We start from the raw sequence: 17,353 nt of genomic DNA on the forward strand, positions 1-17,353 counted from the left end.
CAGTGTATGAGCTTACAGACAGAACAAATACACAGAACATGTAAATAAAGGGTTTCAGGGTAGCAGAAAGTGGCTTTCACTGGTTCAACCAGACCTCGGTCTACTACCAAGTAGAACCAGGTGAGAAAAGCGACCCGATATTGATCTGGGAAAGCGTGGTGTTTGAATCCAATGTGAAACGAAAAGGCAGCACTTTTTAGACAAATGTGCATTTGTCTGTGCTCATCTCACAGGGTTGACGTGTTGGAGAAGAAGTTCCATCACTTTATTTTGAAAGATTTCTGCAGATTTAATATTTTTCTGTCGTTTCAGTTATTTCGTTTTTTTACTGCACATATTTATATCAGTGTATATTTCTAAGTGCTGTATTTACACTTTTGTAAATCTCTGTGACACCACTCTGCAGAACAGTAACTGCCTCAGTGCCACTGACTTCTACGTCTTACTGCAAACAGTAGAAAGGCAACGGTCCAGTATCCCCACTTCAAAACAGCAGGTTTAAAACCAGAAGAACATAGTGAGAGAAAGAGAGAAAAGGATTTATATTAGCAGCACCAGCATTCAATTTACATTCAGTCATAAATGATTTTGATATAATGTTATGCCTGACTATAGCAATACACAACATCACTATGGAAATCTGACAGGACATTACAGAACGGTGGCGTGCATCAATAGCAACCAGCAACAACAGTTACAGTAAAGTTTGCAGTGCAGTAAACAGTAAGTGTGCAAACTGTCGGCCACAGCAAATGAGTTTTACAGTGCAGACTGGACAGCAATGACTAATTGAAACAGATAACAGCTCAGACAGCTGCACCACGCCGAACCGTCATGGTTTGTCTCTCGCCACTCACTTTTCTGATTCTGTCACCTCTCTGACATCCCAGACATCACAATTATACTGAAGAGCCTTTAAACACACCAGTGTTAAGTACCATACTTATCTGAGCTCACAAACACACACTTGTATGGAAAACTTCCACAACACACTCCATACCAATTAATGCGTTGCATTGTTTAAGGCAACTGTAGAAAAGTTCATGTGGCTTATACACTTGTGCAACAGATACACACTGTCTCACATCTACTTTTTGCCCTCCTCAGTGTCATTCTGTTTTGAAATTTAATGGCTTACTTAAGTATTTTAACAAGTTAGAAAAAAAAAAACTGGCCACACCAGCCAATAAAAATAGTTTTAAGATCTCACATTAAGCATCTGTCTCAATTTCTAAGGGGTATCTGCCTAATTTAAAAGCTTAATAATATAATAATAAAACAAAATGTTAGTTTTTACCTAAAAACAGCTATAATGCCTGTCTTTATTCAGCTTACTACATATGTGACTGAACTGAACACCCCTATGATAACTAAGCAAGTGTCTAAGTGTCTTCATTAGGGACTTGCATGTAAAGGGATCTGTTGGGTGTGTTGCATATAAAACACTGCTTTAAATAGCAGGGTGATTGAATGCTTTGAAATATATCTGGATATCCCCCCCGAAAAAAACCCCAAACTCTTGTAAGATGGTCTGCATCTGTCTTCAACACCAATGCAACACATACTCGACGTCATGCAGAGCATCATTCTACTATCCCGCTGTCTCAAAGAGCTTCGCTACTCATCTACAATCAATTCAAGTAGTAATTAAATTAAAAAACTATAATGCCTAAAAAAAAACCTCTTAAAAATAAATATGGGTCTGACCGCTAAAATATAAATCTTAAAGATGCATAAAGTAATTTATTTGGTATTTCTCTGTCAAACTTTTCAGCTACATAATGATTGTAATATAAATATAATACAAGGATAACAAAATCTTCCTCATAAACAATATAAATAAAAAAAAATAGAATTTTACATTTTGCGATACTCTCTCTGACACGATTTAATGTCGAGTTTAACAACTTTGCCTCAGTGAAGATTTAAGACCAGATGCAAAACTGACCTTTGATCGGTGGTACAGCGGGTGAAGGAAATTCAGCAACTGATAATCAGCTGAAGATGTTTGTGGGAGAAGTGACAGTGAGCTTGAGCTTTGCTGAACTCTGACCACTCGCTTCTCACTTTACAGGCCTCCACTAGTTCATAGATTCCCCTCAGCTGCAGCCTGATGTGTAAGACATCAAGACTTTGACCCAATGACTGTCAAAACAAGAAATAATAACCCCCACTATTTTACCCCCTCATTCTCTCTCTCTTCATCCGAGGCGAATGCCACACCTGCCTTGCCATTTACATTTCCAATCGCTTCCCCCAATCCAGTAAAACAGAACAGATGGAGAAGAGACAGAAAGAAGAAGTCACTCCAAACATCTACACTCCCTACATCCTCGATCTGTGATTAGCTTAAAAACCCCACTGACATCCAGGTTACAGTGACCTAAGCAAGTCAGCAGGGCTCAGCGTGCTAGCGTAGTGATCAGACTGGCACACATTTCAAAGAAGTCCATGGTGTGTGATCCCTGACGTGGGGTGAGCAGATGGGAGCTACCAGACAGGGATCCCGGGAGAGAGGAGCTGAGCTGGGGCAGATCAATCGCTGGGGTTGCCGAGTCAATGCTCAGTCTGGGCCTGTGGAGACCGGCTGTGGAACCTGACCTCTGAGGAGTGGATGAGCCCGATTTAAAGCCCACTGCCTCGATGATGTCATCTAGAAGCACAGCAACAGCAAATGTTAGTAGTCATTCATAAAGTAACTACTACGTTAACTTTTGTTTTATTAAACGTTGTGAGAAATATCTGTGAGACAGTACACAAATCAGACCAGCTATTTCGAACCAGTGCTAAATGCTAAAAGAGGTCATTTAAAACAAAAGACACAAAGCTAATGGTACATGGTGCTGTCTTAAAAACAATGTCAATGCATTTTTTAATAAGTAGTGGTCCTCTCTTCCTGAAGTGTAATTCTGTGCTAAAGCAAGTACAAGATGACTCATTCACCTGATTTGCATAACCATAAAAATATATATCTGTCATCTAAATAATAATGTCATCTATCGGATGTATGAAGTTTCTTATACCCTTTTAAAATATTTTAGGCTTCAAATGACGTGATATTAAATCTGTTAAAGAATTTTAAATATAGTTACATATCCTCAGAAGAAGATTTAATCTCATTATTGATAAAAAGAGTTAATATTATATGCACAATCCAAGACCAGAAATCTCTGCAGTGGATGATTTAAATGGTCTAAATGTAAATAATAGATCACAGACACCCATCTACTGAGCATCAAAGGCACCGGTGAGGTGAGGTGTCTACGCAGAAAGGATACTAAAAGACATCTTGCAAGTAATACATTAGTACCAACACACTTCAAAACATGTTTCTTTCCTCAGGCTGTAGGATTGCTGAACCCACTCTCAACACTTTAACATGAAAAAGGAGCTTTTTCATAAAACAACTTTTTTCTTTTTTTTATGTTTTGTGACTACAGCTGCAATTTTCTTAGACAACCTTGTGAAGTGCAGTTCACGCCTTTATTCATTTCAGCTCAACTTTAGAATGACAAAATTAAGGACAAACATCAGCAGCTTTACACCTGCACAAAGGCCATGCATGTTTTATGATTTGGAAAATGTTTGTTTTATTTTGGTTTTAAATTAGTTATGTATTGATTGTGACTAGATTGTGAAACCTGTTTAATGTGTTACTAACCATCAATGCTCTTGAAGTCAAGGAGGTAGGATCTGTTGTCCACTTGATAGAGCTGCAGGCTCATTTTCACCAAGTTGCCTGTCACTGGATTCTTCCTTCGAACTCGCAAATGGTATGGGTTCACCACCTGACACACACACACACACACACACACAAAAGTCAATAAATATATAAATAAATATTTTAAAAAACAGCCAAAACAGAGACTCTCGTTTGTGTGGGGTTCTTTGCAGTGATGTGCTTTATGTATGTATAAGCACCTTCCAGTCAAAGTTTAGCTGCTTCATAGCTCTGTACACCTCAGCCATGATATCATAGGGTCTGCTCTGACTCCTGATACCCAGGTGCCACTTAGCCTTCTTCACTGCCAGCGGTTTAGGCCGAGTGGTGTTGAGAGCATCCAGAGGACAACGCGACTTTGGGCTGTCAGCCAAGAGCGGAGGCATCCTCTCTGGGTGAGGTTTAACTCCAGGGGGCAACGGCATTCCCTCCTCTATAAAGGAGCCCTGTGGAGGACTGGACGCCAAATAGAATTCACTGGCCTGGGTCATGATGCGCCTGTTATCTATGATGAGGTGATAGGCTACAGATAACTGATCCTGCGTAAACAGAAGGATGATGAAAAATAAAGTGAAGACCAATAAGATAATTCACTCCCAACAGACCATTATACTACTGAATAGGGGTGCAGCGATACTCGTATCGATATTGAACCGTTCGATACAGTGCTTTCGGTTCGGTACGCATATGTATCGAACAATACAAAATTTGTAATTTATTTTATCAACTTTCCTTCTGACGATGCTGTCTGTGTTGAGCGCTCAGTGAATCTGCGTTCGACTACTTCGCCTAGGCTGCACTGTCAAGCGCAGATCCACTGAGCGTTCAACACAGACAGCATCGTCAGAAGGAAGAGCGCAGGGCAAGCTAGCGAGACAGAAGTTAAGCTCCCCCACCCTCATTCAGATCTGGCATTTGGAATTATTTTGGTTTTCATGTGACGTATGACCCTGAAGGTAAGCGAGTCATGGACTAAAGTAAAATAGTATGTTGGATGTGCCACGCAATGCTCAATAACATGGGTGGGAACTAGTGTGTTAGCGCAGTTAGCTCGTTAACGTGTTGGCCGTCTAGCCCCACACAGGGGTAGCTCGTTAACAGAGATTTGCCGTGTTGTGGCATTAACGTCATTTCAACGAGATTAACGCTGACAGCACTAGTGGGAACACAACGAATATGACTGCACATTTACGCCGACATCATCCTAGTGCAAAGACAAGTGGAAGCAGACAAAAACAACAAGCATGCATGCTACAAACTTTACCCGAGTCATTTAGACAGCCGTTAGCACATGATTCTCCTTATGGGGACCTGATATGTTTAATATTGTGGCGAGCTCAGACAACGAGGAGACGGAGGTGTCGTTTGGTCTTGCTTCCCGTGAGCTAGCCAGGGAGCACAGCCGTTTATTGACATCTGCAGAAGAACACTGCCGCTAGCTAACTGCTCAGCTCGGCAACCGCACAGCAACAACAACAACAACACACAAGGGCGCCCTCTGACCCCGGAAGGACACACCGTCGCAGCGAGAGGGCGTCACCCGTCACTATGGCAACATAAACAAAACATAACTGTACAAACAGAACCCCGAACAGCCCTGACCCGCTACATAGCCCCCCACCTAAGGGGTCAGTCGTCCCCGACGACCCCATTGCCCCACACAAAGTCCTGCAAATGTCCAGGTGCCTTCTTTTGGCGCACCGGCCGGTCACGACCGGCGGGGGAAAAGTCACTCGGGTCAGAACATGGGGTGCCACCATCATCCCACTTCTGACACCAATGTGGCGAGCTCAGACAACGAGGAGACGGAGGTGTCGTTTGGTCTTGCTTCCCGTGAGCTAGCCAGGGAGCACAGCCGTTTATTGACATCTGCAGAAGAACACTGCCGCTAGCTAACTGCTCAGCTCGGCAACCGCACAGCAACAACAACAACAACACACAAGGCGCCCTCTGACCCCGGAAGGACACACCGTCGCAGCGAGAGGGCGTCACCCGTCACTATGGCAACATAAACAAAACATAACTGTACAAACAGAACCCCGAACAGCCCTGACCCGCTACAATATGCTGCTGAGAAGAAGAAGCGTATAGTATAGCTTTTATTTTGGAAAGAGCCATTTCTCTGTAATAAACTCTCTTTTCCAAAGATGAGTGATTCCTCAATCAGATACAGGTGTTACCGCGCCAGATCCGCGGCCCCGGACCGTAGTAAGGAAACCTCTGGCAGTTACTTGAAGGTTCCGTAACTGACTCGTAGCCGGCAACAGCTTACTATACAGGTCAACTCCGCTAGCAAAAAGATTGAAGGAGGCGTAGGAAACTGCTTCACCGAACTTTATTTCTTCTCTAAGGCACGAACACCGCGTACAGTGGGCTGAAACAGTTTACTCACAGCGAGCATCGCCGACACAACTCTGGCTGTCGAGGGAGTTATTATATTCCTTTTATTTATTTTCTTTTCGTCTCTTCTGTAGCTAACCGTTACTTTTTCCCCTTCTCCGCTCTCTCTCTTCACACACACACACACCAGGCAGTCCCGCTACACACATCCCGAATACATTTCCCATCAGGCTTCATCCTTAAAGGGCCATGCCTGTAACACAGGGCTTGCAAAATCGCTAGCCCGACGTCCCGGGGCTAGCGATTTTTCCAGTCGTACTACCAAAATCTATCTCTGCCCTGCCCGTCGGGCTATTGTAGGAAGGAAAAATATATGTCAATGGTTTTGCATTCTTTCGGAAATGTAGCTGGGTAATTATGTCATTGGCATCGGTGAGCCACTGTCAATATGTGACATATTGAAATCGCGTTTGAATTTGCGCTTGTTTTTTGCTTTCACTTTGCAAGTGTCCAGGTGCCTTCTTTTGGCGCACCGGTCACGACCGGCGGGGGAAAAGTCACTCGGGTCAGAACATGGGGTGCCACCATCATCCCACTTCTGACACCAATGTGGCGAGCTCAGACAACGAGGAGACGGAGGTGTCGTTTGGTCTTGCTTCCCGTGAGCTAGCCAGGGAGCACAGCCGTTTATTGACATCTGCAGAAGAACACTGCCGCTAGCTAACTGCTCAGCACGGCAACCGCACAGCAACAACAACAACACACAGGGCGCCCTCTGACCCCGGAAGGACACACCGTCGCAGCGAGAGGGCGTCACCCGTCACTATGGCAACATAAACAAAACATAACTGTACAAACAGAACCCCTAACAGCCCTGACCCGCTACAATATGCTGCTGAGAATATAGCCCAGAAGAAGCATATAGTATAGCTTTTATTTTGGAAAGAGCCATTTCTCTGTAATAAACTCTCTTTTCCAAAGATGAGTGATTCCTCAATCAGATACAGGGCTTGCAAAATCGCTAGCCCAACGTCTATTTCTGCCCTGCCCATCGGGCTATTGTAGGAAGGAAAAATATATGTCAATGCTTTTGCATTCTTTCGGAAATGTAGCTGGGTAATTATGTCATTGGCATCGGTGAGCCACTGTCAATATGTGACATATTGAAATCGCGTTTGAATTTGCGCTTGTTTTTTGCTTTCACTTTGCAATCGCGCAAACTGTGTATAGAGAGCGACAGCACTGATTGGTGAGTGATGATAATTTGCGCACCAATTCCTCTGACATCGTCTTATCAATCGTTAGCTTACTATGCAAACATGACAAGTGAAATTTCCCGCAGCAAGCTTAAACATGTGAGAGGTTGATCGCGCAGAGAATCGCTGACCGTTATGTGTGTGTGTGTGTAAAAGCAGCAGGATATATATTTTAGTTCTGCTGAGCCAAATAAGACAGGTCAGGGTGAAAAAGTGACAGCCAAAGAAAAGCTTACCACAAAACGGAAAAGTTATGACAAATCAGACTATAAGGCAAAAAGAAAGTGCAGCTTTATGGTTTCATGGACAAAAGAATTTCTGTGGCTGCAATATGACGAGCTATATAACCGGGGCTGCACATAAGTGGTCCGCAGGTGCGCATTCGCTGTCAAAAAAAAAAAAAAAACGCGCACAAGATAAGAAGTTGCAACGCGTGTTTGCATACATAAGATTTTCTGGAGGAGGACAGACATTTGTTTAAAACTCTTAAAGATGTCGAAGAAGCTCCTTTAAGCAATTACTTTGGTGTTCCTCTACCTCCAAAGAAATGTCAGAAGGAGTCCGAACCACAAAAGAAGCGCGTATTCTCGGAAAAGTGGTTGCAGGAGGTGAGCTGGCTTCAAACAAATGATGAACGCACAGAGATGTGGTGCAGAATGTGCCGTGAAAATCCCACTCTAGCAGACAAAAACAGTGCCTTTTATATGGACGCAAACGCGCGTTGCAACTTCTTATCTGGTGCGCGTCTTTTATTTTGACAGCGAATGCGCACATGCGGACCACTTATGTGCACCCGTGTAAATAACATAATGTTCTGCCGGGTGTGTTGTTGGTTTTCTCTCGATTTCTGAGTCGACAAGCGCCTTTGTTACTGGGACCAGTCATTTTAAGAAAGGCCCCCATTAGAACCCATGAGAAATGCAAGAAATGCATTATTGCTCAGTCTGCAATATCTTTCCCAGAACAAACACCAATTGAAAATAACATACTAAAAATAAACCTGAAAAAATCTGTTTAGAACAGCGTACTATGTTGCAAAGAGTGAACTACCACTGGCAAAATTTAGCAGTCTTTGCAAACTTCAAAAAGCAAATGGCCTAGATCTTGGTTCCACTTGCCTCTTACCCGTGACTTCAGCGGAAATTTCAAATTCAGGATCTGACACAGACTGATTCATGTCCTACACAGTTCTTACAAGTTCATAGAAATTTCTGTTCAGTTAGAACCAAGTATTTGAGTTGATGATTGTAATTTTTATACAATGTTGTAATTTGTTTTTCAACAATTTTTTGATTAATGTTTTGTTTCCTTTACAATATTATACTTTAATGTATAATATTGTAAAGGAAACAAAACAGGAAACAAAACATCAATCAAAAAATTGCTCTCTTTTTTATTCAGGCTACTTACATTTATTTTGGGCTACCAAAAACTGAAGAGTCCCTGCCCGAAGGGCTACCAGGGATTTTGAAATTTTGAGAGCCCTGAGATATATTTATTTTTTAAATTACTTTTGTTTCAGCAACATTAAATTTAAAAACTGTACTTTTGAGTTAAAATATATATTTATAATTTTAATAAATGACAAATTAAAAAGGCATGAACATTTTTTTTGTATCGAAAAAATATCGAACCGTGACACCAAAGTATCGAACCGAACCGAACCGTGAATTTTGTGTATCGTTGCACCCCTACTACTGAAACCTACAAACGTTGTTTACAGCTTTCATAATATATCAGGTTAAGTTTATCAAACATAGAAAACATGTACTAGAACAAAGACAATGAGCACCTGTGGGTCTCCACTGTACAGGCTGGTCACAACCTCAGATTCAGTGCATTCAAACTTTTCGCACACTTCCCTGACAGCCTCTTCATCCAGAACAGTCGCATCATATGATGGATCCTCTGGGAAAAGGTAGCCTGGTAGGTCCTGCTTAAACCATTCATGTTCCCTATCAAAGAACATTGATCAACTCAAACGCTTCATCCCAAACTCAATACTGACATTATCAGACACGCAAGGTATGACTTTTAGCTTGGTTCAAGCTGGATTATCAAACAGAGGAGTCTGTAATAAAATAATCCTGTGCTACATTACAGAGCTAACAGTTATAAAAGAGTGGACAGGGAACTAAATGTTTGACATATTGAGGAAAGAAGATAAAGCTATAACTTGAGTTATAAAGCTATGGCATTTTCTTTTGTGGCAACATTAGTTAAAGACCTCTTTTTTTAAAGAAAAAAAAATGATATATGAAGAGAAACATACAGTATAATATTAATAAAAAAGTGTTAACAATATAGCTAAAGGAGGCCTCTGGATTCAAGACAGTGGGGTCAGTACCTGATGTCTTTGATGGTGGCTCTCTTCAAAGGATCCACCTGCAGCATGAGCATCAGCAACGAGGCCACAGAGCGGGTCAGATACTCTGGGATGTAAAAGACACCTCCTCTGATCTTCTTAAACAGTGTGGGGACATGCTCATCATCAAAGGGCAGGGTGCCACACAGCAGGGCATACAGAATCACACCACAGCTCCAGATGTCAACTTCTGGGCCTGCATAGAGTCTAACAGAGAGATGAAAGGATGTGACAGTTAAAAAAAAAAAAAGCCAGATGCTTAACCACCAGAAACGCTTTTTTTCCACAGTGATTTATAGGTTAATGGTTAAACGGTTTATTTATGACTTATCCCATGAGGCAGTTAAAAAAATAGTTGGTTGTATGAGCACACAAAAAAAATAGACGCACAAACCTTCCTGAGATGACCTCTGGAGCTGCATAGTTGGGTGAGCCACAGCTAGTTCGTAGGAATTCTCCATCTGACATCATGTTTGACAGTCCTGTCGGACAATCCCAGTTAAATGGCAAGAGAACATTAATATCTCTCCGTCTTTATTCTTACAGTAACAAGCATAACAACAACAAAGCATCTTAGTATGGAGATGAGCGACCAGCTGCCACCAGAACAGCTTCAGCTTTAGAACTTTTTTAAGGTGTTCAAGTACCCTCAAAAGATATTTCATCATTTGGTGGAGATGAGGGGTAGAGAGCAGTGAACCTATATCATTCTATCAATTTTCTTAATTTCTAATAATGGACAGATATATTTTCTTCTTTCCATTCAACTTAGGGTTTCAAGGGAGTGAAACCTATCACTGTCTATCTGTCATGTCTGTGACAGAGTGCCAGTCCAGCACAGAGCTGGCACAACGAGAAAGACTAGTCATACTCACCCCTATGGCCAATTTAGAATCACAAATTAACCGACAATCATGTCTCTGGAGGCAAAACTTCACACAGAAAGACCCAAAACAGCACAGTATATGACTATGTTTTCCATCCTCATGAATCCAGTCAGTGACCACTAATGGCCTATAAACTGGGTACTGTAATCCTTAAAGCGACCACTCTAGAAATCAGGATAGAAATGTTTCATCCCAGGATGAAGTAATAAGGTGATTGCTCAGAACATGCATTGATTTCTAGTGACCCTTTCCTCTAAAGGAACAGAAGGGCTAGTCAAACCCTGCCAGCAAAAAGATCCCAACAACACAACAGATCTCCAGCACCCCTCCTTGCACGGGTCAAGGGTTCAGGTTTTTCCCCTACCGTAATCTGTCACCTGTCTGCAGGTTAAATTTGAACATAGCCCAACAGGGAGTTACACACTGCGGACACTACTGAGACCTTTATCCTTCTTTACTCTCCAAGACACTAAGCTCTAAACACACAGCTCGTTTAATTGGATGAGCCTCTCTCTGCCTACCAGGGTCTCTGCCAAACATTAAACGTCAGACACTTTGTGTTGTGCTGACCTTCCCTTTATCTTTTATCCCTGGTCCCTTAACACTCCCTTGCTCTGCTTGCCAGCATTTTTTGCTCTCAGCCAAAACACTTCTCCTGCTGTACTCCACTGCCACACCCCCCCTTGATTCCTTCCCTATCAGATGACACTGGGCCTCAAGGCTTCCTGCCAGACTTGATATGAAACCTTGCCGTTGCTAAGGGATGTCTCTCCACCCCACACGCCCTGCTGCGCATAAGGGCCCTTGTGTGTTTTTGAAATATTTCTCTCTTTCATGGTCATATTACATCAAGATTTTTAACTTAAATTGCAAAAATTAAGCCTTAACTGATAAGAGGCATTCTCAAGTGAAATTTTCCTTATCATTTAAGAAAGCTAAAAGGTGCACAATTAGATTTCACATTTTTCTTCAAGTTAACAAAGTTACTGCATGTGTTGAATCATAAACAGCTGTCACTTGGCTTTATTTAAACTATGTAATTTTACTCTGTCACCCTAAACAAACCTCAGTATTTTATCTGTCCTCTTATCATGAATTTACAAAAGATTCTATTGTCAAGCTTGTTTTTATGTCTCCCCCTCTAGCTATAACTGTTTTCTTACCAAAGTCTGCTATCTTGGCATTCTTATTGGCATCCAATAGGACATTCTCAGGTTTGAGGTCTCTGTGAACCACCATGTGCCGGTGACAGTAGTCTACAGCTGAGATAATCTGCTGGAAAAGGCGGCGTGCTTCAGTGTCCTCCACCTGAAAGACACAAAATGAATGGACTTGACTGATCTGAGTGATGATGCTCCCTCTGATCTACAAGTATGCAACTGGGTCAGTTGCAACAGGACCCAACTTTAAAAACATTTCTAGCAGATTTTGTTGAGCCAGTGCAAAAAAAAAGCACTAACATTTAGAGTTATTATGGAAAACATTCATTTACTGATTTATTAGAAATGGAAAACATTTCAGACTGTGTTTTCTACGCATGTAATTAATTTAAGATCAATAATAATTAACCCATTTATCTCTTTTAAGTGCCCTTAATGACCTGAGGGAATAGCTAGCTTTGTGGATGCTCAATGTAAAAAGCTAGTGATTTTAAATAGTCTGGTTTTCTAAACTGTAGAACGCTGCCTACGGACTAGTGGATAATGGGCTTTAACACAAAAGGTAGTGACAACAGAGTTCATGAAAAGAGAAAGAAGCACAAAAAAGATCAAAAGATAAAAAAAAAAACAGCAATAAAAGCAAAGACAGTGGACAGTTTCATTGGTTTTAACACTAGTTTCACTTCACTATAATGAGTGACTTTGGCTCGCTCCCCTTGGCAGAAGCAGGACTAAAGGACCAACAATAGCACAAACATGTACAAGAGTAGAAGTAGTGCACATTCTGGATGTTTCTGACCCTGGCGACATAACCAGGTAAGACATGCAACGTTCTGCAAAGCTGTGTGTAGGTGCTGTGTGGGACTAATGCATAACCATGCAGTCCATTAAGAGTCACGCTACTTAAATTTCAAAAGGTGAAGTTCATAAACATCAATAGAAAACTATGAATGGCTTTACTAGACTTTACTAGGGCAGCTTTTCGTGACTCGCAGTTCAAAATAAACCATATTTATGTCATACTAGGCCTGTGGAACCTATCAGTTAATATGATGTCTGAAACAAGCCATTTTAGCCATCTTTACCCTCATTTTAAACCAACTTTCTTCTGATTGGTTGCCCCTCGTAAACAGAAAATCTAAGAAACGTTTTTTATGCTCACAGGTAGAGCTTTGTGCTCTAGAGACATCTGCTTTCATTGACACCCACAGAGCTAAGGGCAGAAAAAACTGCCTGAAATCAAATGTTTAGACGAATCTAAAGCATGAAACTTTGGCTCATAGGAATTACTTTCACATAAATTGACTTCATCTAAGTTTTTGAAAGTTTGCCCATGTTTAACAAGAGCATCCACTATTACAGTGTAATACGATGTAATGTATACATGACAAAACAAGGAGAGATGTTGTAAGTTGCACTTGAAAACAGTGCACATGTTTAGGAACATAGTTTAAATGTACATTATAAGTTAATTAAAATATAGATACCTACTCAAAATGACAGTAGTAAGAAGATATATTTAAAGCTAAAGCAAGACCATATAGTTTATAATATATATATAATGTGAAGGATGTGGATTTAAATAATGTGTAAAAATACAGTCAACACAAAGTTAAGTATAAATACACTCAGCTATTTTTAACAGCAAGTCTACTTGGATTACTGCACAACCCCAGGAAACAAACCATCATCAGATTTTTGCTTGATATGTTTACCAAATATATGCAACAATTGCTTTTAAACTGTCAGAACTGTTTAACCAGTCAGGCTTCTGTTTAGTCAGCTAACCATGCCACTGGATAATAAAAGAATTTCTGATGATTCATTGACCACTGTACTCAGCCAGGCTGAAATCTACCAGCAAGATAATAGAAGAATGTCATCTTACCCGTCCATTCTTGCAGATGTAATCAAACAGCTCGCCTCCCGACACATACTCCATAACCATGAAAAAATCTGTCGGGGTGCTTATGACCTGGTACCTGACAACAACAACAACAACAACAAAAACAACAACAAAAAAAAATGTTGTATTACAATGAACTTTTAATACATTTATTAGTTGATTTCACCTTCTATCTTCTATTTTCACCTTTTATTCTCAAAAATTAAAAGTGTGATCACTTAGACATGTCCCTTTTTTATAGGTAGATTAATTTCTAATCAAAATAACATTAAAATAATTAAAACTCTTGTACCTGACATAGTCAGTAATGGAATCGTTAATTAGAAATTACATGTTTTTAATTGCATTGCTTGTCCAGTTTTTTGAGTATATCAGGAAAAGATTATGATGGGCAAAAGACATTAGCAGAAGGATATATGGCTTTTTCTTTGCAACTCTGCCTACAAGGGAGGTCTCCGGGAGCTGCTTCTTCACTGCTAATCCCAGAAATAGTATTTTGTGGTTACCAATTAGTGAAGCTGTCAGTTTAGGACCCATGGGGTGTCTGTTTCTCAAAATAGAGTATCTGATGCATTTGTTTCCTTGCTCTGTGTTGCAGGCCTCTCATTCCACTTTCTATTCAGGTTCAAGTTTTTGTGGTTTTATGTAGGGGGTAGAACACACCTTCCTATGGCATCTTCAGTTATCGAGCAGGCAAGAGTTGATGTTCCAGTAACTCAGCTAACCAAAGGAACTGTTTCTTTAATCAACACAGCAGTTATCAGATGTGCTATCATATTTGGAGAGGTTTCTTCTCATGATCATTTCTGTAACTTGTGCAACTGGACACAGGAGTCATTGTTGCTATTAAAAATCACCAGTCAGTCATATTTGTCATTCATGACATTTCTGATTAATTTACTGGAAATAAGAACAATTGTGCTTTTCTTTCAAAACAAAGACACAGATGAGTGAACCGGAATGTCTAAACCTATATCATCTACATAAACAATACACAGCATTAGTACACAGAAACAAAGGCACAGCAAGGCTGTGATATTGGGTTGCTTTCATAAAGGTCAGGTATGTTAAATTGCAGGCACAATTTCATGAATGGTTGCCGGTGGTAGAATATAAACTTTATCACAATCTATTTCAATACTGTCAAGCTGGGTGAAGCCTAACACCACAGGGACTATGGGAGGAGAAACACTAAGACAAATAACTTTTTTCTTCTAACAGTTGAGAGTGTGGCAGCTTTTATAGTCATGGTCAGTATGTTAAACTGCTTCCACGTCTGTACAAGAAGTGTACACAGTGTGCATGTGTTTATTATTGTATACGTCTCTGACACTGACTTCCACAGCACTCCAGCTTATGACCTGACAACTCGCATATCTGCCATTGCTTAGAGTTTTACAGTGGACTAACCATAACCCTAGACTAAAAATATCACAAACAATGTTGAGTGGGACGGACAGACATGGACTAACAAGGGGAAAGAGGCCAGGGAGATAGAAGGAAAGAGAAAGAAGGACAACAAAGTCACAGAAAAATCCATGAGGAGAGAGGGATTTAGACATGCTCCTTCATTACAACAATGTCCAGCATATTAACTGGAGATTTGTCCTAGCCAGAGCACATTTCTTTATCTAGCTCCAAGCTTGTGTGCGTGCACTGGTATGTTTGTGTGTTTTACCTCCTGTGACCCTTGTGGGCATGCTCAGTAGAGTACAGCTCTAGGAAACACATGTGAACAAGCAAAGCATGCCACAACACACAGCAAAGAACCCACGTTACAACAAGCAATAATAAAAGAGAGCCCAGTTATCTCTCTGCAAAGCTTGTCAGTCTTCACTGAGTCTGAGTCTTAAATCTGACAGACGGATGTGTCGTCTTTCTGTACTTACAGCTTGATGATGTGTGGGTGTCTGAACAGCTTAAGATTCTGGATCTCTCGTTTGATCTTCCCCACAACATCGAGACTACGGATCTTCTGTCTGTTCAGGATCTTCACAGCCACTTTATGGCCTGTCAACTGATGCTCGCCAACTAAAAACAACAGAATACAGACATGAAAGAGACAGACCACAGAGGCTAAAAAAATTAATAAAAAATAAATAAATCACATAACCTACTACATAAGCAGCTTGGTGTGGATTAAAAGGGTTACACTTTGATTTGGAGTCCTGTTGCGTAGGGAAGCTTGCACAAAGTAGTGAATGAACTGTGTTTGTTATATTGAGCTTTTGCTCTCTTTTGTAACCCCTATTTTCTTTCCATGCGTTTGTTTATAGTGTTGGAGCTATCTGCCTGCTGGAGGCTCTGAAACCAAGCTGTTATTGCAGCTGCCAAACACTGCACACGAAACTCAGAGTCAGATACGAACTGGGGCATGAACTGCTCCACAACTAACACACAAGCAGTAACCTGAAACGAGCAAGCATTATACACACACACAGTCATTTTTTATTCTTTCACACATGACTTTACACAGATTTTCTCCTAGTGGTTTGGGAGTGTGAGCAAAATCATTTTCCTTAATAATGATGTTCAGAAATAGCCATGGTTTCAAATGTTTTAGCAGCACACGCAAGAAACAGGCGCGGTGAGCATGGAGTTAAAGCTCACAAGGTCATGCTGAGTGTCAGAGAACTAGCGAAGGCTACCCTAATAATAATATGTTATAAGCATCCTATTGAAGCTTTAAGATTGTCTAGGGTTTGCCTGACTTGACAAGCACTTAACGAGCTACCACCGGCTAGCAGAGAATAACACATCGGACTAGCTTGCAAACATTAATGTCAGTTCAACGTTAGGTTCCCACGGTGGGTCAAACGGTGAGCTTCAGACGTCCTTTGTCGCCAGACAGGGCAAAGGACAGCCACCACCGCACAGTCCTTATTACTTAACGATATACCATAATAATGCGAGTGTGACTGTGCATCTCTGTGCATCCAGGTTTTATCACCTGCCATAGCTGATAACAGCAGCTACTGAAGGGGGCTTCGGTGAAAGAATTTGACTTTGAAGCGGTCAGATTCTCAGACTACAGTACGTTTAAAATCCAGTCTGTTGCCGTGGTTAAACCGCTCAACTACGCCAACTGCTTCACTGACCACCAGCAAGTTGAACACGAAGCGTTAAAGGGGTGGGAGGGGAGTGGGGGCACAGCGACTACTTGGCATTAACTACTCCAACTGAAGGCACAAACGTACACATGAAGCCTGGCATGACACAGAAACAGGACTTAACTCTTCACTTTGCCGAATGTCCCCACTCCGAGCGTGTCGCCGAGGATGTAATGGCCGATCTTTACCCTGCCTTCGTGTTTCTGTTGTTGCCTCTCTGCCATCTTCTCCGTTACCGACGGCTTGGCTCGCTCGGTGAGGTGGGAGAACTGCCTGCCTGGCCTGTGCAGCGCACGGGGGGCGGGGAAGAGGGGGGGCGGGGCACTTCACAGTGAAGAACCACCAACGGCGGAAAACGCGCGCACGCACGCGAATTATCCCTCCAAGAACCAGGCGCTCTCTCCCACCTAACCTGCACGGAGCAACCAACAGGGTGTTATGTTGAGTTTAGTAGCCCAGTCAAATACTAACCCTCACGGTCTAAATATATAGATGTGTGTGTGTATGTATGTATATATATATATATATATATATATATATATATATATATATATATATATATATATATATATATGTTACTCGTTTCGTGAGTAATTATTAGTATGGGT

General features: G+C 41.3%; 1 protein-coding gene across 1 annotated transcript; it reads right to left on the minus strand.

Annotated features, from left to right (window-relative positions):
- Nucleotides 1-273: 273 nt before the first annotated feature.
- prkaa2 (protein kinase, AMP-activated, alpha 2 catalytic subunit) lies at nucleotides 274-17,050 on the minus strand. The gene is made up of 10 exons (XM_040039971.1): nucleotides 16,870-17,050; nucleotides 15,525-15,666; nucleotides 13,618-13,711; nucleotides 11,733-11,877; nucleotides 10,077-10,164; nucleotides 9,665-9,889; nucleotides 9,110-9,272; nucleotides 3,922-4,260; nucleotides 3,662-3,788; nucleotides 274-2,653 (listed from the first exon to the last, which is right to left on the minus strand). The coding sequence occupies exons 1-10, from the start codon at nucleotides 16,967-16,969 to the stop codon at nucleotides 2,403-2,405; spliced, it is 1,674 nt and encodes a 557-aa protein (XP_039895905.1). The 5' UTR covers nucleotides 16,970-17,050; the 3' UTR covers nucleotides 274-2,402.
- Between the last annotated feature and the right edge of the window lie 303 nt (nucleotides 17,051-17,353).

Source organism: Simochromis diagramma, unplaced genomic scaffold (genome assembly GCF_900408965.1).
Source record: "Simochromis diagramma unplaced genomic scaffold, fSimDia1.1 OVJJ01000026.1, whole genome shotgun sequence".
In the NCBI taxonomy this organism is placed as follows: Eukaryota; Metazoa; Chordata; class Actinopteri; order Cichliformes; family Cichlidae; genus Simochromis; species Simochromis diagramma.